The following is an 18,395-nucleotide window of genomic DNA, read 5'->3' as shown; positions in this document are numbered from 1 at the left end:
CAATTGAAATAAAATGTTTAGTTTGCTTCAACTTTGTGGTTAAAATTCAAGAATTGAATTTATGATTCTTTTCGATAAACTACTGAAATCAAATATTCTATTGTTGGGTTTAAAGATTCTTTTTCTCGGTGTTTATGGAAAAATGATGCTCTGTGAGTTTTTGATGTTAGAGAAACTTGAGGAATCCTTTCTGGTCTGGCCTTTTTGGCAGTTAAACGATTTCCTCTGGCTGTTAATTGCTTTTGTAGACAAATTATAAAGCACTGGAGTTGCCCTTTTCCACTTCTTCTGTTTTTTTTTTTTTTTGTGGGTTCTGTTGTGTTGAACACTTCAAAACCAGACACAAAACTCCATGGTTCGTGGTTGTTTGCCTGTTTTGAGGGTCAGTTTTAATTTAACTTTGACATGCATCAGCTCAGAAATCCAATTACAAAACAAATGTACACAGAGAATGACCTTTTTCTTGTTTTTTTTGTTTTGGCGTTGGTCAAGTAAAAACCCATTAACGCCTGTGTAAATTTTTTATGTTGAAGATTTATGAAACAAAACGAAAATATGAAATTAATTTAAAACGAGAAAGCAAAACAAAAAAAAAAATAACATACATAACATACAGAAACTAGTGAGAATGAACGAACGTAAATCGGATCGCAATGCCAACGAAGAGGAAAAGACTCAACAATATTTGGGAGCAAAGCCCAAGCAAAGGCAAAAGAAACATCAAATGGCTTTACCCTATGCCAACTACATGGAGTTGGAGTTTAGCCAAATGGTTGAGAATCACCAGAAAAATGAGGAGACATCTGCTAATCAGCTGAATCGGCTGCCTGTTAGCTATGCCACAAGCATAGTGGGTCGTCAAGAATCACCGCCGGGCTATAGAGAACCACCGCCACCCACTCCACCACCTTTATCGCAAATACCCTCGAGAGAGTCCCGAATGTTACATTCGGCTCCCAATACGCCCAGTCGTGGCAAGGTTGTCTTGAGTAAAAAGGAGCGCAAAGAACTGAGTAAACAATTGGGCTTGGAGGAGTTGGGAAGCGGCGGTGGAGGCAGTGTGGGGGGTAGTGCCCAATCGAGTCCTTATAAAGGACGCGTGAGTGAGCTGAAAAATTGTATTGCTCGAGGTCTATTTGCCACCCTACATCGTGGCTCGCACAAGAGTCTTCAACAGCAACAACATCAACAACAACAGCAACAAGAGGAACGCCTAGCCCCCCACCCATCCAATCAGGATATATCAAACAATCAAGAGCTATCTCCTCCACCGCCGGCGCCAGAGTTGGCCAACAATAATGAGGATTCCCTGGAGGATTATAGTCAGAAATTAAAGAATCTTCCTGTGCGGCAGCGTAAAGTTGTCACTTCTCATATGGACAACTATTGTCTCTTTGACCCCGTCGATTTCATCAATGAGAAAGCCATGCGTTATCCTACTGCAGCCAATCATGGTCTGAGAGATCCTCTGTTTAGTTCACGCCAGCATTTGGTCTGCGAAGATGAGGAGGAGTTGGTGCCCGAAGTCATCTATGATACTGAGGAATTGGACTTGGAACTTGATGATGGACTAGAAGAAACCATAATTATTGAAACATCTGCCCTGCCCGAAAGGGAAACCGAAGCTGAACTTCCAAGACCTCCTAGTTTTGATCATCATAATTATTTTGTCATTGATCCGGGCGACTTTGAAATGGACATTGGCATACCGAATCCATATACAAATGAACAATTGGTTAATGCCAAATTAGAACAACAGCATCTCGAAAAGCTTCTAAGTAACTCTAGCATGTCCAACAGCCAAGAATCTAAAGATACGGAAACCACATCAACGGCTCTAGTTGAATCTTCCACCTCATCCACGTCAAACAGTTCCAGTGGCAGTTCATCAAATCCTGTGAAAAAGAAACTTACTTTTCTCAATCTCTCACCTTTTCGCGTTGGTGGCAAGAAATCTAGCGAGAAATCTTGTGTGGATCAACGTGCCATCTCGGAATTGGTCAGCACGGATCATATGCTTCATTTGCAGCATTTGCTCCAACAGCAGCGGAAAGATCAACGATCTCACACTGTTCCAATTGAATCAAACTATGTGCTCTTCAATCCTGGACCAGTGCCCAGTCGTCATGTTCAGTATAAGATACGTAAATCACGACCTTTATCCACACACAGTGATGCGGATAGTGGATTTCTTTCGCCATGCTCCCCAGATGATTTGCGGGGTAATCCAGCTATATTGGTCCTTCAGCAATGTGATAGTGTGCAGGGATATATTGAGGTAAGTAATGTGTTTTATTCTTTTTCAGCAAAAACTTACCTTGGCACCACTTGTTGACTCTGAAATTAAACGTCGAAAATCTACAAAATTCTCTCTCATAATTTCCATGTTTTTATGAAGCAATGTTTATTGTTTGTGCTTATTGGCAGAGATCTATTGTGTCCTGAAGTTCCTAATTCTGCTATCATTTCTTATTTTGCTAAATAAATTATTGCTGTTATTACCATAATCATAGTATTTATCCTAATATCAAGAATACATTTTCTTACCTAATCAATGAGAAACGATAAAATATCAGAGCACAACTTGAGAAATATGATTATAAGATATCTATAAGAGATCATTATTTAATGTAAAGATAAGAGAATCGAGCTATAAATTAATCAGTTCTTTTTATAAAACAGTTAATTTTGGAATATTTCTAACAACAAAATTTAACTAATGGTTTGCAATTGTCTTTTGTGTTCCATAATTGATAGATTATGGAATAGAATTGATAAAGTTAATTCATTTAAAAACGACAACCATTTTCTATTCACTTTCACTTTGATTAAGTGCTTTTGCTTTTGTTGACACGCCGCGTGTATTTTTTTTTTTTTTTGTATTATTTCACCTTCAGTTTTACAGCTGATGCCCTGCAACCCACCCAATGATGCCCACTCGAACCTCCCTGCTTACTGTTCCTGCTGCTACTGCTGATGGTGTTCCTGCTGCGAACATCTAGTATTTACAATCCATTTACTTTTGCGACTAAGCCAAGCATCCCCCATTTGGAACCACCAATTTGAATTTTGTGAAAAGAACTGCACTTGACACTTCACAGGTCCTTGAAGTGAATGCGCCAAAAAGTATGCTTCAGTTGTTGCCCTCTCTTTTGGGTTTGCCCGTTCATTAGATGGTTTTGGCCCAGTCTATTACAACAGTAGCAGAAACAACTACAACTACTACCACATTCGAAAATTGCCCAGAAGGGGAGAAATTTCGATTCTGATGCTGATTCTGGTTGTTGTTTTTTGCCTCAAAGCAAAAATTTACAGCGAAGCATTTCAATTTACAAATGATAGAAAATGCCTGTGGCAAGTGCAGAGAAAATTGAATAGAAAAGAGAAGAGAGTGATGTGTAGACTTTGTGTGTGTGCTGTGTGTTTGTTGTGCAAGTGTGGGAAGTCAGTAACTCAACACCAGGGCAACAATTTTTAATTCAATTCCATTAAAAGTCGTCGAAAGATTGCAAGTAAACAGCTGGTGCGAAAAGTATTGTCTTCTCTTTCATTTTCTGTGCCTCTCTCTCTCTTTCTCTCTCTTTTCCTTTTGTTTGGGAAAGAGCAAAAAACTAATGAAGCGAACAGCGAATACGCAAGGATTGATTGCTCCCTAGAGGCACTACAGCCACTTGACGCTTGAAAGAAAACAGCAGCAGGAACACAAAAAGGAGGTGGAGCAACGGCAGCAGCAGCAGCATCAAAGTTGTTGCAATCACCAGACCAAAGACCCAAAATACAAAATCCAAAAACCAACCCCGCCACCACTCCCTTAGAGCCCACGAAACCAATGTGGGATTCCAGCAAACTGCAGTTTCATGGATATTTTGATAATTTATACTCACATATACGGCAAAAGGGGGTTGCGTAATACAGAAGGGAAGTTGCTCACAGGAAGGGAAAGAAGCGAGGTTGACAGGGAGCAGATCAACGGCAAGAGCAGCACTCCCTGGGGTTGATTCAAGATGCATAATAAGACTTGTTAAGTTGCCCGGTCGTTAAGATAAGTGAGCCGGCAAATGGCGACAAGTGCGACAAAAAACTGAACATGAACACGCCGCAATCGTAATCATTACCAGCTTAAGATATGCAAGTTATACTTACTGCCACATCGATGCCGCATACATAGGTAGCTTAGGGTGGCACACTTAGAATGGATGGGTAAGGAAAAAGTTTAATGACAAAATTCAAGACATTTTCATTAGGGAATTGAAAATGTTTCTTTTTCACGGAATGGGGAGAACGATTTTGATAAAAACTAATCTCCATCCATAGCTAATATCCATTAGAAAAAATACATAAAAAGGATGACATAATCCTGCTTATGTAACCAAGCTCAATTTACTTACGGAAATATCTTTAACTTTTCTAATCAGAAGCACTGCGTTTGGTCAAATGCATAGAATCATTTACATTTTTACATAGAAACCTTAGGAATCATATTTAAAAAAATTTCTATATGAGATAAAGAATTCTCACCTGATTCAATTAACAACAATAGCTTAAATAGGGAACTACACTTTAAAAGTCTCCAAGAACATACTTAACAAATGTATTTTGAGGGGAAAAATGTATGTGGATTGTAATTTTACTTCCGACAGACTATTGTATACATCTGTGCATTTGTTAGGCAGGTGGGAAAACTGTTAAAATAAATGACTGTATCTCTTACGGAACCAATAGACCATATTGTGGGGTGTATGGAGACAGGTGTAGTTGCATTAAGGGTAGTTAGTTTTTTTGGTTGTCCCCAAACGAGTGCTTGAGATATTTGTATTAGTCTTATTGTTATACCCTTGCAAAAAGGGTATATTAATTTTGGTCAGAAGTGTGCAACGCATAGAAGGAAGCATCTTCGACCATATAAAGTATATATATTCTTGATCAGCATGACGAGACGAGTTCATATAGCCATGTCCGTCCGTCCGTCCGTCCGTCCGTCCGTCCGTCCGTCCGTCTGTCCGTCTGTCCGTCCGTCTGGATCAACGCAAACTCCTCCTAGACCGTTGGAGCTAGAGAGCTGAAATTTTGCATGTAGGCTTGTATATACTGCAGGCGTTGTATATCTCGGATTCAGCCGGATCGGATCACTATATCACATAGCTCCCATACAAATGGCAAAGTCACGAACAGTGACTTTTCTCAATAACTTCGTTATTTTCTGAGCTATGATCATGAAATTTAATATTGGTGAGTTAATTACACATATAAACAACTATGCCAAATTTGATCAAAATCGGGTGCCTATATCATATAGCTCCCATAGGAACGATCTTTCGAAAACAGTGACTTTGGTGAATAACTTCGTTACTTTTGAAGCGATTGCTTTCAAATTAAACATTTGTTAGTTTAATATATCTCTTAATGACTGTGCCAAATTTGATAAGGATCGGGTAACTATATCATATAGCTCCCATAGGAACGATCGGTGGAAAACAGTGACTTTGATCAATATCTCCGTTATTTCCTATGTAGGCCGTTCTTTCGCAAACATTAGCCTTTTTAGCTTAAACGTTTTTTCACTTTGATGGCCGTTAGGTAAGGAAAGAGTTACCAAAAAAATTGCAAGGGTATACAAACTTTGACGCGGTCGAAGTTAGCCCCGGCCCTCTGGTTAGATCTAAAGCAGTCGAATGCTGTTGTAGATAAGATTTGCCTGTAGCTGGTTTTGAGCGTGATGTGATTAAGTGCTAATATTTTGGTGCCAAAAACATAACAACGTTATGTAAAATTTAGATCTAGTAAACTTTTCTTTAGTAATGTTAAATAATACACTTTATATTGGGATAGAATAAATCAATGATTTTGGGTGTTCTTACTGATCACAGCAAACTAATTTAGGGTCTTACATTTCTACGTTTATGTTTAATAAAAACTTTTCAGCTGCAAAGGTTCATTACCTTTATTAGACAAAAAATTATTAAAGACAAGAAATGTCGTTTGCTTTAGGATATGGTGGTTTTTATTCTTATTACTAAGCAGTTAGTGAAAGTTATAACCCAAGTGTCAAAGTTTTTATTATGCCATGAAGAAAGGATAAAATTGGTAATTGGAGGACGAATTATTAAGAGTTAATTGGCTAGGATGATGATAGGAAAAATCTGCTTCAATAGTAGAAGACTTAGCTTGCCTGTATCAATTAAGAAATACATACCAATTTCATATATCTTGGTATATTGCTTTGCTAATATCCGAAAAATTTCTTGCAAATAAAATGGTTTTTGGTTTAACGACCTACTAACTGGTACTTTAAGCCAATAAACCAACAAAAAGGCTATGGAACTCCTTTGCCATCTTCTACTGGCTCGTATCAAAGTCAAAGCAAACAAAGGCATTTTCCAATTTATGCAAACGGTCACATTGACAAGCAGCAGCAACAGTACGAGAAGCTTCTGCCTTTTGCCTTTACCAAAACGATAAATTACAGCCTAGCCCAATGTTTGTACCCCAAATATACACTGACACACCACTCGCCCAGCTTCCAATCGATGAACACCCACTTTTAATCGCCATCCCCAACTCCTTTTCACAGAAGAGGGGGAACTCAGCCTGCTGATTCTCAACGAGCCTCAAGTCTCAATTGCAAATTGCAACAGCACTGAGGCATGCAATTTCCAACATAGACCGTTTTCCCGGATCACTGTTTACTGTTTTTGGACGATCTGTCTGCCATCCATCCCTGTAAAGTCCTCGTCTCTGGGCAAAAAGAATTTGTCGCGAGGCGCTAAGCTGTCAACTGTCAGGCATAGTTGTTCTTGTTGTCCTCCTGCCTAGAAAAACCACAGTCAGAGGCAGGAATAGCTAGTCCAACTGAAAAAGGGGTTGATTATGCGTTCAATTTCATTCGATGCAGAACTCCCTTAAACCACAGGAAACTCACATGCCGCGTGTCTCGTGGCTACTTTATGGTCCATCCCCGTCTCTTGTTGGCCTCTTGCTGATTAGTCCAATAAGTTGTAAAAAGTGTCGCAGTCCCTGGCGATTATCTATCATCTCGGTGGTGGCATGGGGAATAACTTTTTGATTTATGACTGGCAATAAATGTTCAATGCACTTTATAATTATGCCCAAACCATTGGCTGGCCTTTTGGTGAATGTGCAACGAATGCCAACAGTGCCATATGTGCGAAATTGTACATAATTATGAATGGCTGGGATTTGTACAAAAATTATTATTATTTTTTGTTTGAAACAAAAAAAACATAAAAGAGAGAAAGCAGAAAATTAAGTTTGATTAAAGTGTGGCTACCATATGACTATAATATACACTGCTTAAGCTTAACAACATGATATAGTGAATAGCTGAAGAATAAAAAAAAATGAAAGTTTCGAGCCTTAGATTATTGAAAATAAAAGTAATTTTATGTTTACAATATAGTTCAATTGGCTTATAAGTTAATGTACTTATTGAAGGAAAAGAATTTTGTTAAACCAGTCGAATCCGAATGAGTCCTTTGCATTGATGAAAGATTTTTTCCTTTCTTTTGTAAGCCAATTGTTTATACTAATATTATTTTAAATCCTTAATATCTCCTCTAACTTAATTCGCTGTTGCTATGTATATTATTCCCTATGGCTTGACTGTGTTTAGTTAAAAGGTTGGAACTCTCTTATAGTATAATTTATTAAGGAATAGAAAAATATCTATATATTATTAAAGTCATTTATATATTAAATGATGTCATTTACTCCTAACAATATTGATTTTTAAATTGATTGTATATAATAAAGTATTTTGTTATGATTATAATCACTTTTATTTTTTAAACAAATAAAATTCTGTATATTTTAAAGCAGCTTATCATCTATTGCTGCTACTTTACAAATGCCTTTGGTTTAAAGTCCAGTTTCTTATGACAGCTAATCGACCCATAGATATTATTAGGGCATTAAAAACGATTGGAAAATTGCATTCTTCAATGAAGCGGAATTAAAATCATATGCAACAGTTATTTCTCACTCAAACCAATTCGGAACTATTTTAAATGAATGTCGACCGCAACAAAAAAAGAAGTAAAGTACAAAATCCTCTTTTATATTTTTTGCAATCAACAATTATAAAAACAGAGTTGATAAGCAACTGCCACTGTCAATATGGTTAAATTGTGTCTCTTCATTGCCACGCCCATTAAGCGGCAATTTATATTGAAAACATTGTGTGCCGTGGGTGATTTTTCTCTCTTGCACTCTCAGTTCGTCTTTGTCTCTTTAGTAAAAAAAAAAAAAATATAATAATATATATGGTTTAATATTCCACATTAATTTTATGGCCAGCTGAGTCGCGTCCAGCGGCAGAAAGATGTCGGAGGCTGAAAACAGAGGGAAAAGCCAAAGAGGCGTTTAATGGAAGCCCGACAATGTTATTAATGCTTCATTCCGGGCCACATGTGACAAGGCACCGAGGCAGAGGTCGAGGAACGGAGAACGAACACAAGAACGATAACTACGATGGAGAATTTCCTTCGTTGCTTAAATGCACATTTCATATTTTTACTTCACGCTTTAAGAATTTTGCAACGAATGCGCCTGCAGGCCCCCTGCCTATTTTTGCGGTGGTCCACTTTAGTTGTTGCCTTCGTCATGAGGGACTTTAAAGACCCAGTTAGTTCTACTTTTACAAATGCATCCCTGACAGCTAAATGCGTTGCACTTATGCTTAAAACATATCAGACTCGGCGTAGACAGCACTCAAACAGACAGACAGACAGACATACAGGCAAGGAGACTTTTTGGCGTGCGTATTGCAATTTTATGGAGAACATTAAACCGAGAGGGAGAGCGTCAAAGGGAAGGCAAGAAGCAGAAACACTTCTGACACACCGAAGATTAGTTTCACTGTCGAGAGCAGGTCCATGTCAGTTAAAACGTCAGTTTAATTAATGATAAAGTTAAAGAAATTCTGTAAATTGGCTAAAATTTAAACAAATTTTCTTTAAAAAAGCCTTTTCGATTTCTCTCTCAGAATTCTTTTAAATAATCCCTGAAAAAATCTATGGCTTTTATTTTTTAAACAAAATTCCACTTGCATTCCTTCACTAAATAAACTTGTCAACTTGTGGATATTATATTATAATTATCATGACAGATTTATTATGTTCCCAGTTCCTGTTAGTGTACATGAGCAAGGCGAACCAACAGGCTGAGTAGAAAGTTTATATATTTATTTGCCGTTGTTGTTGTTGGTGGTGCTTTAGGTTTTGCTTATGGGATAATCGGTGAGTTTGGTTGAAGCCTTCGAGTTAGGTGCCTTCTTCTTTCAGTTTCCCCTCTTTCCGTTTGCCTGGTTTGTCTTTTTGCCAGTGAAAAATTATAGCCATAATTTTTGGCCACTAACTGCAAGTTGGCAGGCTTCCCCAGTGAGGGAGAGAAAGAGGCAGAGAGAAACAGTAGCAGAGAGTAAAAAGGATTGCACGACAGAGTGTAGCATACTTTTCAGCGCTTAATGCATATTTTAAACTACTTTTCCGGCTATGGGCCATGGGCCATCGCCATGCGCATTTTTGGGCCTTATTGGCAAATTTATTTATTAATTTAATTTATTAATTATTGCTTCACAGTTGACTGCACTGTGCGCTTGCTCCGCTTGTTCGGTTATTCGTTTATTGTTGCCATTTCCTGATGTTTGTGCAACTAATTAAAAAGTTTTTTACCCAGCTTGCAGCTAAGCCAAAAATATGCAATTAATTACTCAACTTAGTCAGTTCAAAAGTCAATGCCCAAAGTGATGGAACATACATGCATACATAGATATAAGTCAGGTTTCTCTCGATGTATCTATAAAATAATTGCATTGTTCTGGCATTTGCTTAAGATGAAGATTTATGCAATTATTTACATTTTCTACTTTCTGCACATTTTTGTTTTCTGTTTGCTTTTGTGCATTTGAAAGGCAGCACAAAACATTTGCAAATAAATCAGTGCAAATGCAGGAAGTGCGGGCGGGATAGGATGCCATTGCCAAGAGACCAAAGAAAAAGATAAACTTGCAAACAGCTTATACAAATGTGACTGTAGAAGATGAAAATGCACTCTGAGCAAGGTGAAAATAAAAAAGAACATCGGAATACAAGCTCTGAGCTGAGATCTAAATGCTGTTGCCTGGGAAACTCTTTTTACCTCATTCTTTGCCATTTTCCTCACCATGATAGCTAAATGCTGATGACTTTTTAAAGGCATTCCTTCGGGGCAGTTGATTGCATTTAATAAAGACTTTATCCTTAGCATTGTTTGAGCAATTGTACGTTTCTTGTTGGTCCAAAGCATGTTTGGAAATATTTTTAAAATTTTTTTGGTCACTTTTATATAGTAAGTTGTTTACCATTTGACTGATGTGGTTAATTTCTTATCTTACTAATACAAAATTAAATATTTCCTGTATTTATTTTAAATAATGTTTTACTAATTAAGTTTATTAATTCAAGTGCAATGCCTTTAATAATCGCTTATTAAGATTTATATTCTTTTCACATTTCCCTTTCTTTCGTCTGCCATCTTCCGCTGTGTATATAGCTACCTACTTCATTCAGATAGTCTTATATACCCCACTCCATTATAAACTTTTTGATTTAGTCTACAAAAATATTGTTTGCATAACTTTTGGCTGTGAATGGACAAAAAGAGTTTGGCAAACAACAAAGAGAATGAATGTGAGTGTGAAGAGAAGGGAGAACAAGTGCAGCAGAAGAGATAGAGAGAAACTTTCTTTACGTTTCATCTTTGCATTTCCATTACCATTTCATTTTGCTCTTCAGCAATGTATCTTCACTTTACTTTAGTTTTGATTAAGTTTTTCTCAAGTTGCTTTCTACCAACTTATAAATGGCATTAAACATTTAGTTAAAGCACTAATTAGAGCAACCAGCAAACAGAAAAAAAGAGACATACCCCAACTAAGATACCGTAACCGTAGTGATAAGACTTATAACAAACATGAGAATTTATTATAGGCCATGGGAGCCAACTGGGAGGCCATCAATAAGGGTGACATAAATGCCATAAAACTAAAACAAAAAGCAAAGTTAAATCAATGTGTCAAACGGCACTTTTGGATACCCTTAAGGAATCATTTGGAAAAGCATGTTGGTAACTTGATACTACTAGATTTTAAGCAATTGATTTGTTTATTTATACAATGCATTACCTCTAAGAAACCAGGAGAATGCTTTAAAGTTTGTCTGAAATGCTTAAGAGTAATATAATAATTAGTCTCATTTTTAAAGTAACATTCAAAAAACTCTCTTTAATCGAATGTCCTGCAAAAGAAAAGAAAAATTGTAGCTGAAAACGAGACAATTTCAAAATGCCTTCGCCATTTTAAACCGAATCCGATTGAGGTCTGAATTGCTGTGCCTTTCGACTTGACAGATATGAGATCAATATTATGTGATACCCTTTGTTGTTAGGGTATTGTGAAGAAAACATTTGTAGACCTTTTGTGAGAAATTAATAACCTGGTTTACTTTTTTTTTGCCTGCTTTGCAGTCCTTTTGGGGGTTGACTTTGGTTTTAACGGAGGGATTTATTTGCCGGAAATAAATATTAGCCGCAGTCAAACACACATAAGCCTACACACACACCCACACAGACGACATCCCGCTGTCCCACTTCCACTCCTTTCAGTTGTTGATGCCATTTATAGTTTTTACAGGATGCTTTACACAGGCTTAGAGCTTGCTTTACACAAACACAAGCATACACACACAAACAGTCATTGGTTCCCATTCACAGGACCCTCATGATATATGGCATGCCATAATTGATTTTGTATTGGCTTTGCCATTTTCTAAGACCTTTAAAGAACGCACTGACAGGGTGGTAGCGCGGGGTACACATATTGAATTTCAAAGAGTTTGAACATTTTCTCCATTCTATCAATCATGTTGGTGTCTTTGGGATATTTACACTTATCCGTTGACGTCAACTGCAAGTAAAATCAAATTAAAAAATTTTATATATAGTTAAAATGCAATAGAACCAGCATAAGACAAGAAATAATAAACCAAAATAAACCCCTCGGCCTGTTGTCATACCTGGTAATAGACCTGCCATAGACAAAAATCCAAAAGTGTAAGTTTTTAAAATGAAATGCCAGAAGAGGGTTGGTCGAAAATAAAATACATTCTGTGACGAATTATTAAGACAAATGGTTAACAAAAAAGGGGGCCCATAAAAGATTTTTAGCTTTAATGGAGTTTTTTATTTCTACAAAGCGAAAAGAAAAATGAAGTAAGTAAGTCGTCTCGCCGACTTAGGTATACCATACACCAGTAAAGCAAATATTTCAACTTTATTAAACAAATGCAATTTCACATGCTTTTTACAAGCATATCTTAGCATCTCGCTTACTCAATCATACGAGCACCCTAGCGCCCCCACCAGCCAACGGCCAACTCTGGCCTTATGGAAAAACGTTTATATGCATAACTCGACTGTTTTTTGTCCGATTTTGATCAAATTTGGTATTTTGCTAGATATTAGTATTAAATTTAAGTGTGCCAAATTTGATTGCATAAGGTAAAAAAAAACGGGAGATAATCAAGATTTTCAAATTACAGGGGCGGAAAAGGGCGTGTCAAAATTTTTATACATACAAAATGTGTGCATTTACTAAGCGAATATACATACCAAATATGGTGTCTCTAGCTGGAATAGTTTTTGAGATAAACGCTTTTTTTAAATTGCGGGGGCGGAAAGGGGCGTGGCAAAAATTTGAAATAAACTTGATCACTCTACATACTACACGAGTCTACATACCAAATTTGGTGGCTCTAGCTCTTACAGTCTCCGAGATCTAGGTGTTCATACGGACAGACGGACGGACGGACGGACGGACGGACGGACGGACGGACGGACGGACGGACAGACGGACATGGCTAGATCGACTCGGTTGTTGATCCTGATCAAGAATATATATACTTTGTGGGGTCGGAGATGCTTCCTTCTGCCTGTTACATACATTTTGGCGACTTTAATATACCATTTCACCCTATGGGTGTATGGTATAATAAAAAGTTTTATTATTATACAAATGTTTATTTCGAAAACAAATTAAGAATAAATTATTTTAATGGCGAATTGAAATACATCCTAAAAATACTGTTATACAGAATGGACAAACTTTTCTGTATATAGCACAAAAATAATAAAAAAGAAACTTTTTAGTGTATATTATTTTTTTTTTGTTTTTTCTCTCTCATAACAAAAGCTTATCGCAATCTCAAAACATCAATCATTTAAACTACAACATAATCTATTATAGATATGCCGACTTAAGCCTCGATCATATTAACTAATCTTTTCCAATATTTTACGCATGACGATAAAATTGAGAACTTCAAAAGGGGTGATAACATCGAGCATATAAATCTATCAATGCATCAATTTTCCACTCACTGTTAGGGCAACCCTCGATGGCCCCCTTTTCACTGAGATCTATCAACCACCCAAAGTACACACACACACACACACTCAAACACAAACACAGACACAGAAAGACCCATAACAACAAAGAGCAATCTAGAGAAACAAGCCCAGACATCGAGAAAAACAGAAGCCCTTTTTACCTAAAAATGTTGCACAGGTTGCCATATCAACAATGTCTGTTGCAGTTCCCTTCCGGTTTCTGTAGGATAATTTGTTTTTTCCTATTTTCCATTTTGACCCACCCACCAACCACCTTTAACTCCACTGTGTACCAAAGAGGGTTGACGCCCTCGCCCTCTCTTCCGTTTTGAGAAAAAAAAGGAATCTCTATGTGGAACTTCATCAAGGAGAAAGTATAACAAATATTTATGCTGTGAGCTGTGTTATTAGATTTTAATTTCTTGCACCCCTTGGAAAATGTGCGTGCGTATGTTTTTGGCTTGTATTTGCATTCGTTTTGGATATGGGTAGAGTTTTCCCTTCTCTCTTCAAAACTTTCTCCTTCACCACCCTCATTGTGCTCGTGCTCTAGAAGGTGTCATGGCCAGTAATTGTGTTTCCGCTTGTGTCATCAATTTTGTGTTGCTGCATTGCAACTTGCAAATATTTGGCTAACTGCCTTCGTTAGAATACTTTTGATCCTCTAACTTCTCATGCTAAAATCGTGATGGGAACACTTTGCCAAATAATGGGGGAAATATACTCCTGCATCCTCTTATATCAGACGTTTACCAAATTACATTATTAGAAATTGAGGGTTACAATAGCAAAAATTTACGAAAGTTGAACAAAGTTCGGCCCTGCTGAAGTTTGTATACCCTTGCGAGTCGAAGTAAATAACATTAATTAGTCTGTCGAATTTGATTACGATAGTCAAAAAGAAGGCGGGGCTAAAATGTTAAAGAATCATAATCTGCGCACATATTAAACAAGTCTACATACCAAATTTGGTGACTTAAACTTTGTTAGTTTTCGAGCAAATCAGTTTGTGTTTTGTCCGTGGACATTTGGGTAGAAATCTGCTGGAATTCCTGATGCCATGTATTACAAATGTCTGCAGGAAGTCCTCTGTTTTTTTTTTGCAATTGGGAATATTCATTAACAGCAAAATTAAGCTGACGGGCGGACATGGCTATATGAACTCGTATACTTAAAATCGTCGGAGATGCTTCGGTCTATGTGTTGCATTCTTCTAAGTAAAAGTAATACACCTCTTTGGAAAGGGTATGGAAAGAGAAAGAAGAAATGTGTCAGCATCAGCACTCCGAGCATCCCTCTTCAAGCTTCTAATGAGGGCGAATTTTTAATATTATCAAAACCACATTTCAACTAGTTGTCGGAGAAGAGGATTTCTCCACTAGCCGCATTTCAGCTGTGTGCCAAACCACAACAACTTCACGTTGCTAGTAGGTTACAACTATCAAGTACACAAAACTAGTGAAAATAGTTTAAATATGCAATTTTCCTGGTTATCCTTTCCTGCCCCTCCCCCCTTTGCTCAAACTCTTGCCTTGTCTTCTCTTTTATTTTTTAATATTGAATGAAAAACAGCGTTGATGGTGTAAATGATGCTCAAAAAAAAGGAGGAGCAAAAGCTTTTAAGCTACAAAGCTGCAATTCTATTTCAGAGGGTTCATTTAAAATTAAATCTGGGGAGGAAATAATACAAATACTAAGTTGTTAAAAAAAATCATTCCATTCTGATTATAGTATTATATATCAAATAATATTAGGTTGATAAAAAAGTTCCTGTTTTTTTACATCATCATTCAAATAACTTTTCTTCCTTGTTAGCTTTCAACTAATTTTTTTCACCTTTGTTACTTCATGCTTTGAAATTCATAGTTTAGATTACGAGAAGTTACTTGACTCTCCTCTTTGTGTCATGCAACCCTCGCTTTTATTTCTCACTTATGCAACATCTGAAATGGAGAATTCTCTTTCGCTTTTGCATATATGTAGAAAAACTGTTCCACTCCACACCCACAAAAGCCAAACATACTTCAGATGGAAAAAAATTTATAAAAACTAAAAGCGAGAAAATACTAGTCAAAATCTTTTTTTTTTTACTTTTGCTAGCATAAATGTTGTTGTATTTGGCATAGATTTGCATAGCAATGATTGTGTGTTTTGAGGGTGTGTGTGTATGTGTGTGTTTGGTCTATCGACTGGCGACATATTGCCATGGTCTGCTGTGGCATCCGCATCCGCCATCGTATACGTTTCAAGTTCCGGCGATTTTTTGGTCATAAAAATGAACTATCGTATGCCTCGGCCAACGAAAAACGACTATGAAAACGGCAAACTCTCTGTGTGTCTCGCTCCGACTCTGTCAGGATGTTGGAACGGTCGCGTTTGTCTCTTAGATAAGTCCTTTTCCCCAGGTGACAGTTTTTGTTGGGTTAATTGTTTGCTTTTCATTTATCTGAATGAGACGACGACCCCAGTCCGGCTGGCAGCGAATGACATGAAGATTTCTAAACGGACGCACACTATTAATCAAGTTGATTGGCAAAAGCGGGCAACGTGGTGGGTGGATGAAATGTGCTTTATTTATAATTAATGTACACGTTTGTTCTATGCTATGCAAATCCCTAGACATACTCTATATACATATATATTGCTGTCTTCTCCTCAGTCTTGCCACTTCCTGTTTTAATGAAACGTCATCAAGTTTTGATAGGCAATCTAAAACTTGCACTTCAACTTTTAATAAACACCAAAATCAGTTTTCCCAAGGAAAAGTGCAACGAGAAAGTTTATCCCCAAAATATAAGAGAAAAGCAAAAAAAAAAAAAAAAAAAACACGCTGAAAGTAAAGCAAGAAACTAACTTGAAATTGGCTTTTTTGAACGTCATTTACACGCTGCCCACAATTAAATTGAATTAAGTTGGCACCTGAGACCCAAGGAGTCATAGTCGAAAAGGGAGTCTAGGTCCTAAGTCTTGAGCTTTTCTGCTTGTCAAATTGATATTTGATTCATGACCAGCGCATTTGTCAAGTCATTCATCTTTTTCCAGCCACATTCAGTTCAAAGACTGGGAAGAAGGGTCGGTCGGTTCGGACCATTTAGTTGGTCCTTCCTTCGTATTTTAGCCACTTTGCTGCCCTTAGCGCCATTTTGTTGTTTTGCGTGATGAATGGTTGATGTTAACGTTAAAGGCAAAAACCATTGAGATTAGTTCTGTGATTTCTTAATGGCCAGCTGGGCATGTCCACTAATAGAAGACTGAAGGCAAAGTTGTAAAAGCATTTGCTCAATTTCAGGTGAGTTTGGGATGACTTAAGAGCCATTTACATTTAAGCTTAACTACAATCCACCAAAAAAATTTCAGTTGATAAATCTATTCCATTCACATTGATTGCCATTTAAATCGTTTTCACTTGCCACTTGTGCCCACGTAATTTTTCTGTGCCCGTTTTTCTAGTAAAGTATTATAATCTTTTATGAAATGACAAGTTTATAATCATTTATGTTTAATACTGGAGTTGTTTTATAACTCCTAGATTCGATTTATAGCTCAATTAAGCTGACTTTTTTTAGTCGTAAGACATATTTGTAGTTTTTTTTTTAAAGCAGCGTATTAAAAATTAACTAATTCCTTGTTCTACACCAAAAGGATGCAGAAGAGTCATGGCTAATGACTTAAAAGTACATTTGTTTAAAAATTACTATTTGATTTAAAATATAAAAAACAATAATAGAAAAAATAGGTTTTTATACCATGTTTACATTTAAGAGAAAAATAATTGAACTTTTAATAATTATTTTCTCAATTCATTGCTATTAATAGAGTGTTTGCATAGTGTCATATAGTTTACTTGATTTACTATTTTAAATGATTTATTTATATTTTCGCTGATTTCACTTAAGTGTCAGAGGCAAAAACCCTAAACATATTAGGAACCTGGTCCTGCTGGGCTTGCGCTTATGCCTCATCATCATCAACAACGACAACGACGACAACAACAACAACAACAACAAAATCATGGGGCAAAAAGACTTACCAGAAAAGAGATTCCTTGCACGTAATTTCAGTTGTACAACTAACCGAAAAACAAAAAAAGAAAGGAGAAAAATTGTAGGAATATAAAACTTTTTCTCCTGTATACATATATATGTATATATATACAGGTGAGCAGGCTAGGTATAGGCTTACATTTCATTTTTCCACGATTTGTCAAGTCAGCGGAAATCGTGCTAGCCTATCAGCGTGGCATAAAATTGAAAAATTACTTTGCGTGCCACATACCAAAGCACAACCAAAACGCAAAGCCCCAAAAAAATAAAACCACAAAAAAGAAATAGAACAGAAAAAGCGAAAAACTTATGAAAAAGTCATAAAAATGTCCCAGAGACTTTTTTCTTTTTACTTGGTTTGCTTTGTGGTTTTCTTGGTTTTGATTTGTGGTCAAAGTAAACGCAAAACTTCGGCTTGGTGGCGAAGTTAAAGCCTAAGTAGCCCCCAGGTGCCAAAAATTGAAGAGGATGGCCAAATTGTAGTGCAAATATTTTTGCTTGTTTAAGAAAGTTCTGGGTTAATTAACAATCAGCAAGGACAAGTTGATTGTGTAAATAATGGGTAATTTTTAACGCCCCCTAAAGCTATGCTGTGGTTAACTTAACTTTTGCTTTAATTGCTGTGTATTTATGTTTTCAGTTTAATTTACAGATAAGCAATAGAAAGTTGTTTCCTATTGAAATTTTATCTAATTAAACCTAGAGTTTACTTTAATTTTCAGTCAAGTGCGGTCATTTTTAGTAACTAAACTTTAAGTCTTAGATTCAGCAATGAAAATCTTCATAAAAATATTAATCAAAATATATTTAAGTACATTAAATGCCATTTAATTTCCCATAGTTAGCATTCCTTTGATGAAGTTAAGTAGTTTAGCTCCCTTCTTGAAAATGTGTAGAAAACGATGAAAATTT

At 36.6% G+C, this 18,395-nt stretch overlaps 1 protein-coding gene across 2 annotated transcripts in view; it reads left to right on the top strand.

Annotated features, from left to right (window-relative positions):
• The window catches only part of LOC6642508 (protein sickie), a 215,571-nt gene that overhangs the window by 33,743 nt on the left and 163,433 nt on the right, over window positions 1-18,395 (top strand). Inside the window, exon 1 of one of the 2 annotated variants that reach the window (XM_047010629.1) lies at window positions 693-2,278. The exons of the other annotated variant lie outside the window; for it this stretch is intronic. Within the exon in view, the coding sequence (XP_046866585.1) occupies window positions 725-2,278 (1,554 nt within the window). The 5' untranslated portion in view covers window positions 693-724. Of the gene's footprint in view, window positions 1-692; window positions 2,279-18,395 lie in introns of those variants that run through there. 2 annotated transcript variants of the gene reach the window in all.

The sequence above is a fragment of the Drosophila willistoni genome, assembly GCF_018902025.1.
Source record: "Drosophila willistoni isolate 14030-0811.24 chromosome 2R unlocalized genomic scaffold, UCI_dwil_1.1 Seg167, whole genome shotgun sequence".
NCBI lineage: Eukaryota > Metazoa > Arthropoda > Insecta > Diptera > Drosophilidae > Drosophila > Drosophila willistoni.
This window is presented reverse-complemented; position numbering and strand designations above follow the sequence as displayed.